Here is an 18698-nt window from a genome sequence, read left to right as displayed (position 1 = left end):
TTGTGATGCACTGTATGCGAGGCTTTTGTTTATAGCATGGCATATTTGGACATAATAGTTCAGACGTATAGCATTCGTCAAGTGTTATTTCACAAATCCTCGAGATATCATTACTCCCCTGGTTCTTCTTCCTGGTCAGCAATTTCAGTTCTCCATAACTCGAGTGTTTTAGAGCTGTATAATGTGTCACGGTGCTCGGGACCTAAAGTCTCAATGCTAAGCTGTAAACACTCAACCATGAGGTCAATGGCCTCCCTCACCTTGCCTTGCTCTTTCCAGGTACAAGCAAGATTGTTCATGGCACGTAGCGTGTCTTTATGTTCTGGACCTAAAAGCCTCTTTCTTGACTCGAACACTTCTGTCTCTAGCTTCTCTGCTTCCTCCCATCGGCCCTGTTCCCAGTATGTTAATGCCACGTGGGCCATAGTCGATAATGTGGCTGGATGTTCTCTGCCGTCGACCTTTATTCCCATCTCCATCGCCTTTACCCCTAACTCTTCGGCCTCCTTCAACCGTCCCTGGTCCCTATATGTCACCGCTAAGTTATGCATTACCGTTAAGGTGTTTGGATGCTCTGCACCCAGGATCCTGTTGTGTATCTCTAACACCTGCTCTTCTAGCTCCGTAGCCTCCTCCAGCCTCTCCAGGTTCGTGTATGCATCTGCGAGAACACCCATACTGGTTAATGTATTTGGATGCTCTAGGCCGAGAACCCTCTTTCTTATCTCCAGCACTTCCATCGCGAGCTCTTGAGACTCCTTCCACCTCTCCTGTCCAGCGTATGTTCGTGCCAGATAACTCATAGTAGTCAATGTGTCTGGGTCCTCTGCACCACGAACCACTTTCGTCCTTTCAAGCACGTGCAGTCCTATCTCCTCCACTTCTACCAATCGCCCTAGGTGGGTATATACCGCCGACAAGTTGCCTAGGCTAACCAATGTTGTAGGGTCCTCCTCACCCAACAGCCTTTTCCTTTTTTCTACAACTTCCTCCAGTAACTCCGCAGCCTTCGCCCACTTACCCGCATAGAAGCATGATAAGCCTAGTCTACCCATAGCGTCTAGGGTGAGCGCATCCTCGTCGCCAAACACTTTTTTACATACTTCCAGCGACTTCTCTGCCAGCTCGTCCGAATCGGCCGTATTTCCCTTGGCCATGGTATACTCTGCTGCATTTCCCAAGAGCGAAGTCCACATTCCTACAACCTCTTTATCCTCGGGCTCTAGTCCCAACGCTACTTTTGCATGGGGGAATAATACCTGGCAGATTGCCCAAGTTTTGTAGTCCCCATCTGGAAAATTGGCAGAAAGCTGTCTGATAAATTGTTGCTTCCAGGTTTCATGTGCACCATGAGCCTTGAGCCACTTCCGAGTGGCTAGCTGCACCAGCCTGTGCATTTCGAAGAGAGATGGATCCCCGCCAACTGAGATAAACGAGTAGTCCCTTAGAACCTGCAGGTCGTTTTCGAAGCCATCATCCTCGCTTGATTCGGATGTGCTGGAAACGGAGTCACGGTCTTCATCACTGTCTTCATCGCTAGCGCTCTCGTCCGGCCTCATACCATTACGGCAACAATGGAGCATGAATTCGGGAATCCCCTGCCGGTCGAAAAAGCTCATATACGATAGCAAGTCGGTCGCGGACCGGCGCCTTTCCCGTATATGTTCAAAGGATATTTGCCATGTAGTAATGACGGAGTTTTTCGCATCAGTGTCTCGACGAATCTTCCCTCCTTCAAAGCTAAGCAGGCTTGTCTTTCTAGAATCACTCTTCTGGAACTTTTCAAAATACTGCTCCACTGAGACGCGGGGTGCTCTTTGGGATATATATGCTGCAGCCTGGGCGATTGCAAGAGGCATAAACTCAAGTGCTTCGGCAAGGTTGGCAAGGGATCCGTCATTGGTAGTTGATCCGAGTTTAGTCCTTAGGAGGGCTATTGCGTGGGTCTCATCCATAGGTTCGACTGGTATTATGTCACTTTCCCCTACCAGCTGTAGAGCCGCCTGTCTGCTTCGGGTTGTGATTAAGACCGATCCATTCTGCGCTTTGGGAAGATACGTGATCAGTCCCCTGCCGTTGGACTGTCCTTGATCAGAAGGTCCGGGTTTTAAGAGAAAATCAGGCTCATCGGCATTGTCGAGTATGATCACCCATTTCCTACCATGATTGCAAAGCCAGTCATAGACTAGCTTTAGGATATTATCAGTCTCATCCCGCTTAGGAATCTTTGCTCGTTCTGCAATCTCCCTATAGCTTTCCTCGAAACGTGCTGAGTTACTCGCATATACCCAGAACACCCATGTTTCAGGCCTCTGATCCCTGATGCGGTAACCATGTTCAATTGCCAGCTGAGATTTCCTTTCGGCAACAAGTTAGTAGCTGTAGTAGTCTGATCTTGGTATATTTACTTACCCAACGCCTCCTAGGCCGACAAGAGCGGCCCAAAAACCCGGGGTAGCCTTTTCATTTATCTGGTCAAGGATTGTTTGACGGACGACAAAGTCCCGATCACGAAGAAATGGGATAGTCGAACATGGACTAGGTGGTGTTGCTGGTCGTTCTGGATGGTGAATATGAGTGTTTATGGGCCCAGTGTTATACCCAACTTGAAACCCCCCATTTGCAGGTCCCTGAAAGGTCGTGGTGATATTATTGTTGACGACGTTGTTGATAACAGTCTCGAGCAATCTATCCTGCTGTGCAGCAATATCCCGGAGAAGAGAGAGATTGTTTCCAGTACCCCCTAGCACGGCTACTTCTGACTCGCAGAGCTCTCGCTGACGCGACTGAGACGCTGAAAAGAGATTAACCAGAGCATCAACCAACTCGGTAATGTCCTCTAGTAACCCGGTGAAGTTCTTTTTCTCGTACAGCGCCCACTTGGCCTTCTGCCGTAGACCTGTCTGTTTCTGGCGCGTAATAGCCAACTCCCGCATTTTTTCATGCAGTTCTCTAAGCGCTGGATCAAGGTCAGTCCTTGGGTCGCATACTGCAAGGCTGAGGTCGGTAGTGACATCTGCAACGTCTGTGCGAGCCTGACATTTAAATTTGTCCGAAATGCCTTCCGCGTCTGCGAATAGCTCGAGGATTTGGCCCATGAGAGCTTCTGCCTGGGCCATTTCCTGAGGTGGTATTTTTAGCCTGCCCCCCGCGCCTTCGTTTAGACCCAGGGCGGCACCCCATCGAGAGAGCCGTAGCTTTGCGTTATCAAGCTTGAGCTGACATGTTTGGAAGTCCTTGCCAAACTTACGGCCCAGTTGGACGTAGTCGAAGCACTCGACGGCGTTATTGAATAGCGCGGCGAGGCCCACGACGCCAACGACAAGACCGGCAGCTTCTGCCATGTTCGGACTGGCTCTTCTGGCTCTTCTGGCTCGCAGACACTGGACTGGACTGGATATATGGCAGATGTGGCCCACTATTCCGATGATACTTGCGTTGCTTCATGTAAAGAGAATGCAAGTTGCCCAACACGCCATCAGGAAACTACCATCGCAGAGAACAAGAGCGCGATCATGCTGTTTTCTCGACCGCATCAGGCTGGCGGACGTGGAGTGCTGTGATTAGCTCGCGCGGCGCAAGGATGGCCTCCGGGGTAACAGCGAGAAACCATCGGCCGTGATGCAGCCACGATAACACTGGACATGATCATGCTTGGTATTCCGTATACTCCGTACTCTGTACTCCTAGAGATAAGTGTGGTATACTCCGTAGGAACCATCTATACTCGTAGATAAGTAATAGGCATCCATAGTGTACTCCGTATGTCTTATCGCGATAGTGATTCCGCGTCTCCTTTCCTCGACGTCATCTTTTCTCCTTACAAATTGATCCTTCGTGGCAGAGAGCTCCGTGGCTTGCTGGTGGAGCGCGCAGGGCTGTCCCTTCGCATGGTACTAGTGGTGACCCCCTGTTTTACCTTGTCTTGTCTCGCCCGGCTGTCTCGTGTGGACAGGGTTTGCAGCCCAGGATCGGGTTCCTGGAGCAAGAGACGACGAGGCGACGAGATGACGAGATGACGGTGAAGACAGAGTCTATCTCTCCTTTATTTCACGCCAACCACGTCAGATATTTCCTGTTCCTGCTTCTGTTCCTGCTAATCGTCAATTTAACCGTCGATGGCGGAAGTTTGAGACGGGAGAAAAAAAAACAACTTCGAAGGTTCTATTCTTAGATCAAGCATAAAACAAATAAATATACGAACGGCACGTTCTCGGACGACTGGACCGGCTGCCACGCTGGCGGTAAACTCAGTGCTTTGTGATGTGTCTGGAGGCTGATGCTGTGAGAGGCGCGAGGAGGAGATCATGAGACGGAGTGACGAGATGCAGAGGCAGAGGCAGAAGCAGATGAGAGGCAGAGGCAGATGAGAGGCAGATGAGAGGCAGAGGCAGAGGCAGAGAGGCCAGGATGGGAGAGGCGACAGCGTGTCTGCGGACGAGTAAACCCTGTATGGCCGAGGAGAGTCCGTAGATGGTGGACGAGGTGGACGAGGTGGTGTTTCGTCCTTGATATACGGAGTTCTATCTTCACCTCTCACTTCTTCACTTCACTTCTTCACTTCACTTCTCCACTTCACCACTTCACACTTCACACTTCACCACTTACTTCACCACCACAGCGGCCTATCCCTGACTAGCACTGCAAGGCTCAGCATCATCCACTCGTTCTTACAGTTGCTGCGGTAGTCCAGGCAGACCACGCGAGAAGCGACGAGGACCAAGCAAAACAGCCACTAGCCGGCTCTAAAATACGAGAACTCTTGTCGTCGTCTCGGACGTGACGCTGATTTCCACCCTCCCGGACTTGTTTGGTCGATCGATCGCATAAGGATACGCACTTGGGCTGGTGGCCGACATATATAACCTCCGGGATCGAGCAAGGGCAATACGAAGGAGAAAGTCCTTGAGCCGCATCGACCAGGAAATACATATCAGCTTAGCCTTCTCAATCCTTCATCCTCATCCTCGCGGGCGCAGCGAGCCTGAAAACACAGATCAGAAAGAAGAAAAAGAAGAAAAAGAAGAAAAATAAAAAAATTGGGCCTTGTTGCTTTTCTTGGATACGCTACTTCGACTCCCTGAAGGACTACGCCCGGCTCTGGAAATCCTCAATATTTAGGCTCGCCCTTTTCTTTTTCCACCGTCGCTTCTACGGATTCATCTAGCGGAGAGCCGGATTTCTTCCTGCTCCGTACTCATCTCCGGCATATTCACCTCTTATCAGTGTTTGCCTCGCCACTTCAAGGAAAAAACGGTGACAGCAAACCAGGAGCACAGCAGCAGCACAGCAGCAGCAAGGAAAGCAGGCAGCTCTACATCAACATATTTCCACCTGAGCCGAGACATCTGACCAACTTCAACCATCATTTCTATCACGTCCATGTTGCTCTCTGCACTGTGGCCTTGATTCTCTCTCACCATGCTGGCCGCTCCATCCAACAATCCGGTCCGCCGACTCTCCTCTCTCTTCTCCCTGGGCTCGCCAAAGCCCGACGAGAAACGCTCCTCCTCTGCCAAATCCTCCCAGGCAACAGCCGCCTCGTCCCGCTCTTCATCAACAAACTCTTCACCCCTCCAGGCCCAGCATAGCCAGCACCAGCAGCATCAACATCACCTGTCCGAGCAGACTCATATATCAACGCTGAATCCTCGAAACGTCTCTGCTCCAGTACCGGGTGAGCATGCATATCAAACCTACACGCCTCCTCCACGCCTATCCAGCCTGAACCCAGACTTAGCAAGCCCGCAGTCACCAGATGCGCATCGTCGTCGCCAGAGCTGGAGCGATGCCATACCCCGTTTCGGCACGGCTGTGAATAGACCTGGCTCACGATCGGGCCCGGGACTCGGAGTTTCAGGAGTTAACATGAATCCTACCCCTGCTGCAGTAGGGAAAGCGAGAAATTGGGCGCCAACCAAGTCGAAAATGGGCGCGGACGCTTCAAACGCTGGAAAGCGGGCTTGGATCGCTGGAACTGATAACGATCTGGCATACGATATCAGTACCTTACTGGCAGGAGAGAGGGTAGGATACATTTCTACTTCTTACTACGCATGTACATCGCTGACTTGACTTTGCTAGGTAACTGAACTCTGGGATGACGCCGGAGATACATACGTCTACCTCTTCCCGCAAGTTACCGGCCGCCCGGCCTCCTTCAAAGTCGACTCCTCCATCTTCTCTGCATCAGCATCCCTCACCATCCTCGCCCGCGGGTCCGCCAACCCGTCTCCTCCCCAGTCCACACGCGGTGGCCGACAGGGCCTCCAATCTCACAACCCTAGCTCCGCCACTCCTCCTCTCTCGACACGGAACGGATCTACCTACGACGATGGTTCGGATGGGCAGACTTCCCAGGATGGCTTCCTCGATGACGACGCACAGGAACTACATCTCTACCTTCCCGTACCCCTCAACAGCGATCTGTCCTCTGGGCCAGAACCGCCTGTCCTCGCTGACGATGACATGGACATGCTAGTCCTTTTCCGTAACCTGTTTGCCTTCCTCATCGGCCAGGCGTTGATCGCTACACCTCGCTCGCCATCTATATTCGCCATCTTCATAGAGGTGTCCGGTCTGCTGGATCGGTTTGGGTTTACAAATCTAGACCAGTCGACGTTTGGAGAGACTGCTACGACCAGCTTCGGATGCTACTGCGACGAACTGGATTTGATCGATGTGCGTGCGTCGAAGGAGCGGGCGTTGGATGCCATCATCCTCGGTGAACGGATGAGGTACCTTCCTCTGTACCAGGAAGGATTCACACATGGCGTCGCCGTGCTGGACGATATGAAGAAATACGAAGCAAAGTTCAAGGCCGTTTCGCCCGTGACCAAGAAGAGGCTGGAGCGAGGATATTTAGATCTGGACAACCGGATAAAGACCTGCGCTGCCAAACTCGAGGACTTTGACTTTCCTTCCTTGTTCGCCGGTATTGCAAACTCGAACATCGCCAACGAAGCTAAAGTCATTAGCTTCAAGAACTGGAAGAACGCGTATATAGGCTACCGAAAGAATGTCATGACCTACTATCGTGCCCGCTTCGGTTCATGGCCGCCCAAGGCTGGATCAAAGAAGAACCAGTTCCAAGAAAGCGGCCTCAACCGCCTGGTCCTTCGCGAACTCTACCAGGACGTCTGCGACCTCTACGACATGCTCGTCGACCGCAACCACCTCACCACCCGCTCCGCTGATATGACGACCTCCGTCCTCAAGGCCGAAGACGCAAACTCCACCTCCCAGGCTCTCCGGCAGGTTATGTCCGAATACGATCGTGCCACACCGCCAGTCCAACCGCCTATCCCCTTCGACATTCCTCTCTTGCCATCCATACACTCGATACGTCGTAAACTAGACCCTAAACAGGAATCCAAGGAACGCAGCAAACGGCTCTCAACCGGAGAAGTCAACGAAATCCTCGTCTCATGCTACAACCACACTAGCATGAAACCTACCCCGTTCCTGGAGAACTTTATGAATTATGAACGCCGTGTCGGTCATGGTAAATCCGCCGATGAACTAGCGGATATGCGTTGTGGACAGTGGCTGTTCATGTATGCTGTCATTCAGTCTTTGCCGATGCTTGTCGTCGATGCGCCGGATCTCAGATGTACACACGGCGTGGAATATTTCCTCTGCATTCCACCACGCGGTGGGTCGCCATGGTGTGCATCTGACCCGAAGAGCGGTAAGAAATGGTTCGGCGTCGCCGGCGGATCAGGTGTGGTTAATCTACCATCTGACGTGGTTGCGAATGGTGTCGATGCTGTCTATCGACGCAGTCACTGTTGGGATGTTGCTTTGAAGTGGGCGGACCAGCAACAGATTAATTCGTCTGTTATGCTAGATCCAGCTACACAGCCAGAGGAACCGCAGTACCCGCCTCCTCCTCCTCCACAGAGCCAGCCACAGTCGCCGCAACAGCAGTACCAACAGCAGCAATATCCTCAATATCCTCAAGCGCCACTGCAATACCAACAGCCGCAGTATCCTCAGCAGCAGTACTCTCAACAACCACAGCAGTACCAACCATACACGCAGCAACAGTACCAACAACAGCAATATCCTCAGCAACAATATCAGCACTACCAACATCCATCTCTCTCCGTTTCCACGCCTGATCAACCCACCACAGGCCCCGTCTCCGGTCCGGGCACTCCAAACGCCTATCCAACACCCACTCAGGCTCAAAACTTCTATCCATTCCCTTACCCGCCGCCTCTCTCGTCTACCGGCTCCTCTTCCGATCGCCAGCCCACACCGCTCCTCACCCCAGGCGACGTCACTCCCCCCAACATTCCCATGCTTCATCTCCAACCGCCCAACTCGGCCTTTGCCCGCGGTGCTGGAAACCCAGGTAATCGCTCGTCGATATACATGGGCCTTGAAGCGCTGCCGTTACCTGCTGGCGTTGCCCCCATTGACCCGTCGGGAAGGACAGTCAGCCACAACCCCAATGCAAGCTTCGATCATATACTGCAGGGAGTGACGCAACAAAAGAAGAAGAAGTGATAGATTCACTCAAAACAACATTGGCACTTAAAACAACATTGGATTCGGTTTTTTCCTTTTTCGCCTTTTTCCTTTTTGGCTTGGCTTTGCATTGATTGTTTGCCTTTTTCATACATTGCTGGTGCAGCGCGTACATTTACATTGTTTACTGCAGATGAGTACAAGACGAGACAGGACGAGGATGAATGGTTTTAATTTTTAATTAATGCACGACTGACACATACTGACATGCAAGCGAGAAGCCGTACCCATACTTCTCTTACTCTTGGCTTTTTAGATACTTCCTTTTCCTTTCCTTTCCTTTTCTTCTACTTTTGCTTCTGCTTCTGCTTCTTGCTTACTTGTATTTTGTATTCCATTCCATTCCATTCCATCATCCAGGCGGCGCTGCACAAAAGAACAAAAAATGTTGCCGAACTGAATAAATAATAGACATTACTTACATTACATGAATCATATATACATACAACGGGGTTTCGGGTTGCGGTTTTATAGCCCTTGGTTTCGGATTTTTTGGGTCTGTTGCGTGTTTGTCTGTTTATGCTGAAGGAGGAGGATTATCGTGTCTACTTGTTTAGCCTGCATGTTATATATTCTACTTTGAATTGGAAAGAAGAAAGATTCTTATTCCTCGTCCCTTTCTTGCTATTTTTCGCTAATGTCTACCATCGATTGGAGCTTGGGTGTTATGGTGTGAGCTAACATTATCCATTCTCCGTCAGGCCTTCTCGACCACTCATCTCGATGATCGCCAACATCTAGGTAAACCCAGCCATGTTGTTGGCGGTCTAACTAGTATAAATATAGGACTGGCGTTTATGACATGGAATATTCTCTTCTGCGGACCTTCGCCAAGTTGCTCCCGTCTCTCACCTCCGAAAAATTCAACGCCTGCGAAATTCTATTTAAAGCGCTTCCACAGATTCATCCAGCAACTTTACTAAGGACACCAACTATCCAATCAACCTGCCGGATTTATGGTTAACTTTCCTATTTAAGCATGCGGGAACGCTGAACCATGCGCCAGGCCGCTGCACGAACCGGGGTTGAGTTACAGAGTTGGGGTCGACCTGTTAACTACTACTGTTATATGTTGGATACAGGGCTCTACAGCAGCAAGCGTCTTAGGTAAGACACCGTTCGAGGCTGTGTATTGATTTTCGCGGTTGATCTCTTGCAACGGGCATGCTACATAACTGGCTAGACGCATAAACGGCAACGCTGCCCGCGTGGATAGAATACCTTCTGGTCGCCCTATTGTCTATGCTATCTATGATGCTTCCCCAGATACCATCCGCAGTCATGCATACCCAAGTACATAGCCTCGCTATGTATCCCGGATGCAGAGTTACATAACAAGGGCCCGACCCTGCAATGGGGCCAAACATGGGCTTGAATACCCAAATGACTCGGGCTGTGATTAAGCGCAACCCATACCATATCCAACATCGTTATCCGTTGACCCCTTGCCGGATATATGGGGCTGAGGCTTAGAAATCCTGCCCTGGTTTATCGCGACCAGGTAGAATAACATGGTATAGAGGAAGATGGACGATGCGAGCTGTGATGAGGTTATGTTTATAAGAATGCTGCTCTATCCGCTGAAACTGGCTGGCTGCATAATTCATCTGGCACCTCGAATACTCCCCTTACCTCAAAGATAGAGCAAGAAAACGTCCTATCAACCATGAAGTTGTTTTCTCTCTCCTTGCTAGCAATATCTGCATTCTGCTATCCTTCTACATCGGCTGCATACAAACAAACTTCCACAAAGGATGTGGTGAACTCCTGGGAATCCGTTCAAGCAAGACATCTCTCTCCAGCATACCCTCAAGGTGGTCTTAGGAAACGCCGTCCAGGTTCTATACTGCAAAAGGAGGCAAGCCTTGATTTCGTTGACCATACCGCTCACCTTACCGCACGCTCAAATGATCCCGTCTTCGTAACGAACTTGAACGTGGGGAGCCAACACCCGATTCTTTTGCTGGAAGATCTAGAGGATGGGCTTCACGATATCAGCTGCTCCGAGTCGGGTATCAAACTCTCCTTTGATTCCGCCGAATATATGGAAGCAGTTAGTGAAGAGTTGATGGGTATTGGGGAGTTTGTTGCTATCTCTTCGCACTTAGATTGCAACGAGGATGAGCAGCGAGCACCGCATATGTGAATAATGGATTCTCTGGTTAGAAGAAGACAAGTGCTAACGCCGGTATAGGATCACCAAAGTTACCGTGGACAAAGCGAACAACACCATTACGCTTTCGCGGACAGATACTCGGTGGGAGGATGCACTCTCAACCATCGATGTCTCCTTCTCTCGTAAGAGACAGAGTAATGTCGTCAGGCGCAGTCAAAAACCCAACAACTCCATCAAGCGCAGATATGAATCCTCTACTGCCTCCTCAACTCCCACGATGCAATTCCCATCTGTGCCTTCGTATGCACCCAACTATCCTACCACAAACAAGATTAATGTTAGCTACAAGAACAAGACATTAGTCCCGCCAGGGATACCTGGTGCAAGCCTGATCGGGTTGTAAGTTTTTCTATTCTATGGTCAAAGGGCCTGACCAAGGCTAACCTGTATAATAGGCCTGAAGGAATCACCCTATCTTGCAAGGACTGTACTCTTAGCGGAGGCCTAGAACTTTCGGATGGCTCGTTCAGGCTCAACCGTTCAAAGACAGATATTGGCAGCACCCTCCAATTCATTGCCGAGGGTGAGGTTGCACTGGATGTTAGTGGAATATTCGCTCGCATGGAGCTCGAATTGGCTCTCGACGCGGGCAAGGAATTGCTCAACTTTTCGGCACCGTTTCCATCTATCCCCCTTACTCCCTTTGCGGTAAGTTTATTTTTTGCAAACCATGCCCGCCCGATAATGGCGCACAGTGTAATTTTGAGCTAATTTAGGCTAATTCGCTATAGGTTCCTGGTATCGTTCAATTCGGAGCTATTTTCACCCCACAAGTCTCGGTATCGGTTACCTTGAGCCAACCCATGAACTTTAGTTATGGGCTCGAAGTACTGGTATGCCACTATTCGCCTATACAGCGGGCTATCAGACACTAACACCCCCTTGTTGCAGGTTCCAAAGGACTCAAGTTTTAATATCAACCTTAACGAAATTAAAAATTCGACAGCCGAAGGATTGTAAGTGAGAATTGTGGAAAGACAAGAGTAACGCTGGCTAACTCTTACGCTTTTCAACCAACGATTAGCGAATACACTAAATTCACCGAGATACCCTTCCAGTCCTCTCACGGTATCACCGATCTTACCTTTGCCGTCAGCTTTTCACCACAAATCCTTTTGGGTATTGGCTCCCCCACAGGCCAACTCAAGGGCGGCGCCGGCGTAACCTTCAACATGCCGCATGCATCAGTGAAGCTCAGCCAACTAGACGGAGTTGACGAGAACTGTGAAACGGTCGCTCAAGTTCCCGGCAACCAAGAAGGCAAGAAGAAGGAAGGCGGCAGTCTCCTTGACAGCCTTGTTGGCAACTTCACCAACGTTGTGCCGAAACTTGATTTCAGCGTTGTCCCTTTTATTGAACTAGGGATTCGGTTACCTAATCTCGACGTGGTTCGGTATCAAGAAACGACCGTTGCGGCTACGCAATACAGCCTACCGACGGCGTGTTTGGCGTTTGATAAGAGGATGAGCACGTACGGTGCCCCAAGCCAGGTTTTGGCTACCACGACGGCCGGGTCGACGGGGACGGCTCTTCCCGACAAGAAGAAGGCAGCTGCTGTGCAAGTCAGTATGACCAGTGGATGGATATCATTATACGCATGCCTGGCAGTGGCAGCGATATTTACTGCCCTGTAGGTGAGGATATATGGGAGCTCTGTCTTTTCTTCTTTTTCGACCATCGTTCATTTTTGCATAGACCAGCTGATATTTGTGCCCCTATGCCATGTTTAATGACTTACACCTAATGAGTATTCACAACTTGTTATATAGCGAATATATCCACGAGATCCAGGGAATTCTATAATTATTTATTATCGTCCATCTCTCCTCACCTCGACTAGACATCAGTAGAAGAGTATGGTAGAAGAGTATGGTATATAAAGGGCGAGGGGAAGGCGCTCTCACCATCAAAGACCGGCCTTGTGGTCTAGTGGTATGATTCTCGCTTTGGGTTCTTCCAAGTCTGCGAGAGGCCCCGTGTTCGATCCACGGCGAGGCCCCTTTTTTTGCTCTTTCTCCTGCCTCTTCTTCTTTTTTTATACACCCACGACCGACAATGAGATCAGGATGAAACTCGGGGTTGAGAGAAGGCTGTGCCTGTTGTTTGGCTGCTGGCTGAAGTTCTTGGTTGGGCGGTTGTTCCTGACTCATCCATGGATACACGAATATGCTGGAGATGACTCTGTTTACGAGCATCAAGCTAGTTCTACAGGCTGTTAGGAGGCTGCTCGCAGGTTACTGGTAGACTACTCGCAGGCTACTCGCAGATTAGCGAGATTGCACAGTCATAACGTTGTCGGAGTCACTCTGCGCGGTTGGCGTGGGAGCGCTTTTGATGCCTCAGGATCACCATCCCAGTTCAGCTTCACCAGGCGAGAAGAACAGTCTCTGACTCAGTGGTGGATATCTTCAAGGCAAGGCTTCAGCTTGTACAGGGCGGTCGGTACATATTTAACATGGTGAAGCCTCGATAGGAGGAGGTCCTCTCTTGAAGGAAGACACAGCTTCATATCTCCCCTTCTTTACTATTACTACATCACATCCCAAGACCAGATAACAGCGAGACCTATGGCGGACCCTGAATCATCTCCGGAAAGGTTATCGCTTGTATCCTTTCAGACTGCACTTTGCATCGTCCCTCCACGGCATCTGTGGCAGGATATCGACCGTCTCAGGTCTCTATACGATCAGGCATACGGCAGGTGGCCGCCACATATCAATCTTCTTTACCCGTTTGTCGCAGCAGACCAATTGCCAGTCGCCTCTAAACTCATACAAGATGCGTTGAGCGTTTTAAACCAGTCTTCAGAGTCCAGCAAGATTCATCTGCAATCGGGGCCAGCTGGCTACTTTCGCATCCGTGGACGCAACCATACCATCCATCTCACACTAAAAGACGAATCAAAGGCCCAACTCGTCAAATTTAGGACTTCTGTTCTCGAATCTCTCGGACAGCATGGCCTAGAGGAGCGTCAGTACTGCCCACATCTTACCGTCGGCCAGACAAAACCAGACGATGACCTGCGAGACTTCTTACTTGATAAAGTCAATAAGCTGCCCGCTATCCAATGCGACCTTGGGCACCTCGTAATTCTCCATCGTGAGAAGGAGGGAGGTCCCGGCGGAACGAGCAGGATGGTGATATGGGATGCAATCGATCTATCCGGAAACAACATGTCGAATTCCGAGGAGCTTTCTCGGCTGTACAGCGGGATTTCGCTGCATGGCCTGGAAACAGCTCTTGATGAACCAAGTCACAGTGTACCCACGGAGCCTATGACTACTTATGAATTTTCGACCGATCGCCGTTCGTGGAATCCCATTACGGAGACATCAGTGGAAACGACGAATGTACGAACCAACAGTCTTGCCGTCTCTACATATAATGTTCTGGCAGAGTCTACTCAACCACCACCCCGAGACCGATATGACCTCCTGGTTAAGCATATTCTTTCCACACACGCCCTGGCAGATGTCCTGGTTCTCCAGGAAGTCTGTGATGATTTTCTGATATTCTTGCTTTCTCGTGATGACATTCGTCGACGATACCCATTTGTTACACATGGACCTCCAGGCCAGGACGGGATACCCCCTCTCCCGAGCCTCCGGAACATTGTTGTCTTTTCTCAGTGGAAGTTTACTTGGGCCTGGCTGCCATTTGAAGCGCGGCATAAGGGCGCAGCCATTCTGAAACTGGATGGAACCGGGGACTTAATTTCTTCCCTGCCTACCGTGATCGCTGCTGTCCATCTTAGTTCAGGGTTAACCGATGCCACTGTGGACAGTAAAATGTCCCAGATACGCACCATCTTAAGCCTGCTAGATAAAGACTACCCCGATAACCCCAGTGTCATTGCTGGTGATTTCAACTTCGCCACTTCGCAGGAGGTTATTGATACGTCTTTGAAGCAAAAGACTATTTCATCAGCTAGCGTGGAGAAGATAATGGGGCTCAACTATTTACTATCCAAGGCTCAATTTATGGACGGATGGGCTGTTAGTTGTGCTGAATTTGGGGATGCCCCCACAGATCCAGTCACGGACGACAGCTCTGGTGAAGGGGAGCATGGAGCCACATTCGATCCGATCTCGAACCCTCTTGCAGCCCAATCCTCAGTCAATGGTAGACCTCAAAGATATGATAGGATCTTTGTCCGCCAAACCGGCAAAAGCACGGTTACTGATTTCAATTTCTTTGGCCTGCCTGATACCCCTGAAGATGGGAAACCGTCTCTTTCTGAGTTTGCCAGTGATCACTGGGGAATACGGGCCCAAGTGCAGATTGGGCGTAATTTGAAAGAAAATAAAGCTACAGAAGCCGTCTCCAAGGCTGCTCCGTTAGAACTAAAAGAGGTGCCTGAGAGCCTGTCCGCCTCAGAAGGGCTCGAATCGGGTTTACAGGCTTCTTCGATGTTTCCTGGTGAAGGTGATATCAACACACGAAAATCTATCGTCGCTACACTTACAGGAATCCTGACGGAGCCAATCCACGACTCTAATGGTAGAGATATCAAAACACCACTTGTTTTGATTCCTGTTGGCTCCTATGGTTTAGGTACTTGGAATCCAAACTCTGACATTGACTGCCTGTGCATTGGCGCTATAAGCTCAAGCACTTTCTTTTCGCTCGCAATTCAAAGGCTCCGAAGGGCATCCGCCCACGGAATACGAATCTCGAGGAAGGTCAAGGCTGCAACGGGTACAATGCTGGAGCTACAGGCTGGAAATATCAAGCTCGATTTGCAATACTGCCCAGCAGCCAAAATAGCTGAAAGGTAATATCCCTTCTTTATTTACCTTGTGTGAATCGTAGAATTGGCCACTTACCTCATTGTTGAATATAGATGGCAAGAAGCTGCCAAGTTACCGCCTCAGGACCCGATATTTGACCTGTCATTCTATTCTTTGATGAAACTTCAACCATTCAGGGACCAAGAATATCTCAAGAGAACGATACCAGACTTGCACATATTCCGCCTTGCTCATCGTTGCATTACTTTGTGGGCCAAATCATCGGGGGTTTACTCTTCGAAATTTGGATTACTGGGTGGCATCCATATAACTATGATGCTTTCGAGACTTCATCAACTTCTTCATGAAGATGTAGGACGAGTAACGGCCCCTGAGCTAGTTTCCATGTTCTTCCGTCATTATGCGAATTTTGACTGGAAAAATAAGATTGTTGATATCCCTGGAAAGCAGTCGAAGTATCGCCGCTCACTGAGAGAGCCAATGGTGATCCTAACGGTCCATACCCCTACTATTAATGTGGCCAGAGCTGTCACCGCACCTTCGCTGAGAACTATTGTTTCTGCGCTGAAACGTGCGGAACAACTCCTAGCTGAAGATGGAGCTACTTGGTCTAATATCCTCAGCGATACTAGTATCAGCCATAATAACCAAACTGGCGCAGATAAATTTTTGGTGACCTACAACAACTATATCAAGGTCAATGTGCAATACTGGGGCCCTTCTTCGGCCCAAGCCAACTCTTTGGTAGGTTGGCTGGAATCTAGATTCTTCCGCCTACTCAATGGTATGTCAAGGACACCGCATAATATGGTTTAAGTCAATACTAATACCGCATAGATCTTGATAAAAATGTTCCGGGTGTTCACGGTCGGATCTGGCCCGCTCGGTTCACCTCAAAAGACGCACCTGATGGAGCGGATGAGGGAGAAACGGAGTATCAGGGTTGCTACCTAGTTGGACTTGAACGGTTGCAAAGTGCCACGAATATCGTAGCAGAAGACGACAAAGAGGCGCTGCGGGCTACCATGGGTCAATTCACAGTTAGTCTGCATGAAGAAACCAAATACTTCGACTCCACCGTCTGCTGGATCGATACCACGCATGTCAAACAGGCCGAATTGGGCGAACTCAGACTCGACCATAGAAGCTGGGGAGAACAAGGAGGGGGGGGAATGGGTGCATCGGATTTCTTCTCCGACGAGGATGCCGATGAAGACCCCGATGAGGATGATGAAGTGACCAGTGCCTTCTTTAGCGAGGAACATGCAGTGAATAAAGCCAAACCACGCTCCAAGTCTACGGCACCAGCGTCTAAACCGGTCAGCACTAACAAACTCCGTCCCGCGGCAGATATTATCAGCCGTCTTCGCTGGGATCCTAAGATTGATTCTGGCGATTACATCGTTGGCTATGAGGATCGGTTTCTAGGAGAGAAAGAGACGCCGCTTTCCAGGTGGAAGTCAGAACAGACGGATGAGGAGTTTATACCGCAACACCGGATTATTTACTTCAAGAGGAAGAGTGATGGAAGACGTGTCTGGGATAGGGAGACAAGGAAGGATGAGATTTTCGGAAGCGGAATTGGGGGAGAGAAGCTGGCTTGAACACTCTGTCTCGCTGATACCTTCTATACAGTGTGTATCATAATATATACTCATACACTACCTGCTTCCTGTGAGTGTGCCAACTTATAAAACTTATAAGCCAGTCTTCCAACCTTTTGCCGTGCGAGATCGAATGGCATAGCACAAGCCTCTTCCCTTTGTTTGAGGCATAGCTCGACCTGCCACGCCGAGCATTGAATGACTCAATTACGAGGTCGTTGATTCGTAGAAACCTCGTTAACCGTTGTCCTGATAACGCCTTTCCTTTCTTTTTTTCTTTTCTTTTCTTCTTTTCTTTTTCTGTACTCCGTAAGCTCAGTGCCTCCCTCTCGCCGTTGGCATCCTGTCCCCCTGTACTCCATGTCAGGAAAAAAAAAAAAAAAACCACACCCCCGGCATCCAACAGAAATCATGCAGCCTTTAGTAGACCCAAGTCCTCGGTATGAGATGAAGGTTCTTGCGCTGGGCTTGCCGCGATCGGGGACACTCTCGATAGCTAAGGCGCTCACCATCCTAGGCTACCAAAACGTCCACCACACGCTGACGGACGCTGATGATGGCAAGGCAGCATGGCATGTCTTCAACCGCGCTGCCGATGCGACCTTCCCTGTGCTACCAACATATAACGGGCAAGGCTTCAGTCGAGAGCAGTGGGACAAAGTATACGGCTCTTGTGAAGCAGCAACTGAGGCCGCCGCCATGTTTGGCCCGCACATCTTCAGGGCTTATCCAGACGCCAAAGTCGTCCTTGTGAGGAGAGACTTCGATAAGTGGTTCAAAAGTGTTGATGAAGTGGTGATTACGGGGCTATGGAGCCCGCTCGCCCAATTATTCGCCTGTGCCGTACAGCCACTCCTGGGCTCGTCGACTGTCACGGCAATGAGGAAGGTCGTGCTAGGGTTTTTCGAAGCGAAGGATATTGAGGAGATACGCAAGAATCCGCGGGCTGCGTATGACCGACACCATCGAGAGATAGAGGAGGTGGTACCGCCAGGCCAGCTGCTCCATTACAAGATGGGCGACGGCTGGGAACCCCTTTGCGAGTTCCTGGGAAAGCCGGTGCCTGACATGGAGTTTCCATGGGTCAACGAGACCGCTGAGCTGAAGAAGAAGAATGTCAAGATATTCCTATCTGCTTTGTCGGCGGCAGGGATGGTACTGCTTCCGTGGGGGGTTGGGGCCGGGGCCATAGGAGTCGCTTCGTGGATGATGGTGAAGAAGTCTGGTATTCTGAGCTAGGCATGATTCTCATACGGAAGGTCATTGGACTGGCCGCTACATCTTGTTTTTTGGTGTCATCGTTACCGTCAGATATATTGATGAACAGGCGCTTTGGAGGTTGGATGTTCAATTTTAGCTAGCATCTCCTTAACTGGTTTTATCCTCACCAGTGAACGATAGCATATCACAGATTTTATGAAACAAGGTAGCTCATGAAATATACTACTTTGAAAGGATCAGGCGTCATATCATAACCATGAATATGGGCTAGATAGAATAGATATACATGATAGCGGCGAGTGTACTTTTTTACCACCACATTTCTTCAGTGAAGCCCCCCAACCAAGTAAACCAGCTATACCATCACAAAGAAGAAACCCGCATAAACGCCATTGCCTAGAAACACTCCAT

At 49.9% G+C, this 18698-nt stretch overlaps 5 protein-coding genes across 5 annotated transcripts; 4 read left to right on the top strand and 1 right to left on the bottom strand.

The window, feature by feature from the left end:
• Nucleotides 1–110: 110 nt before the first annotated feature.
• Nucleotides 111–3344, bottom strand: GIQ15_03930 (kinesin light chain; the record flags this gene model as incomplete). Its single annotated transcript, XM_033551347.1, has 2 exons — nt 111–2358; nt 2413–3344. The coding sequence occupies 2 exons, from the start codon at nt 3342–3344 to the stop codon at nt 111–113; spliced, it is 3180 nt and encodes a 1059-aa protein (XP_033405077.1).
• Nucleotides 3345–5421: 2077 nt separating this feature from the next.
• On the top strand, nt 5422–8514 carry GIQ15_03929 (uncharacterized protein; the record flags this gene model as incomplete). The annotated part of the gene is made up of 3 exons (XM_033551346.1): nt 5422–6027; nt 6085–7690; nt 8138–8514. 3 exons carry the CDS (start codon nt 5422–5424, stop codon nt 8512–8514), a joined length of 2589 nt encoding a protein of 862 aa, XP_033405076.1.
• A 1687-nt stretch (nt 8515–10201) lies between these two features.
• Nucleotides 10202–12345, top strand: GIQ15_03928 (uncharacterized protein; the record flags this gene model as incomplete). The annotated part of the gene is made up of 6 exons (XM_033551345.1): nt 10202–10677; nt 10730–11050; nt 11107–11359; nt 11443–11544; nt 11603–11667; nt 11736–12345. 6 exons carry the CDS (start codon nt 10202–10204, stop codon nt 12343–12345), a joined length of 1827 nt encoding a protein of 608 aa, XP_033405075.1.
• Nucleotides 12346–13278: 933 nt separating this feature from the next.
• GIQ15_03927 (DUF455 domain-containing protein) lies at nt 13279–17066 on the top strand (the record flags this gene model as incomplete). The annotated part of the gene is made up of 3 exons (XM_033551344.1): nt 13279–15485; nt 15555–16246; nt 16300–17066. The coding sequence occupies 3 exons, from the start codon at nt 13279–13281 to the stop codon at nt 17064–17066; spliced, it is 3666 nt and encodes a 1221-aa protein (XP_033405074.1).
• Nucleotides 17067–17477: 411 nt separating this feature from the next.
• On the top strand, nt 17478–18305 carry GIQ15_03926 (uncharacterized protein; the record flags this gene model as incomplete). The annotated part of the gene is made up of 1 exon (XM_033551343.1): nt 17478–18305. One exon carries the CDS (start codon nt 17478–17480, stop codon nt 18303–18305), a length of 828 nt encoding a protein of 275 aa, XP_033405073.1.
• Between the last annotated feature and the right edge of the window lie 393 nt (nt 18306–18698).

The sequence above is a fragment of the Arthroderma uncinatum genome (genome assembly GCF_011692745.1).
Source record: "Arthroderma uncinatum strain CBS 119779 chromosome Unknown scaffold3, whole genome shotgun sequence".
NCBI lineage: Eukaryota > Fungi > Ascomycota > Eurotiomycetes > Onygenales > Arthrodermataceae > Arthroderma > Arthroderma uncinatum.
The sequence above is the reverse complement of the archived record's forward strand: the minus strand, read 5'-3'. Positions and strand labels throughout refer to the sequence as shown.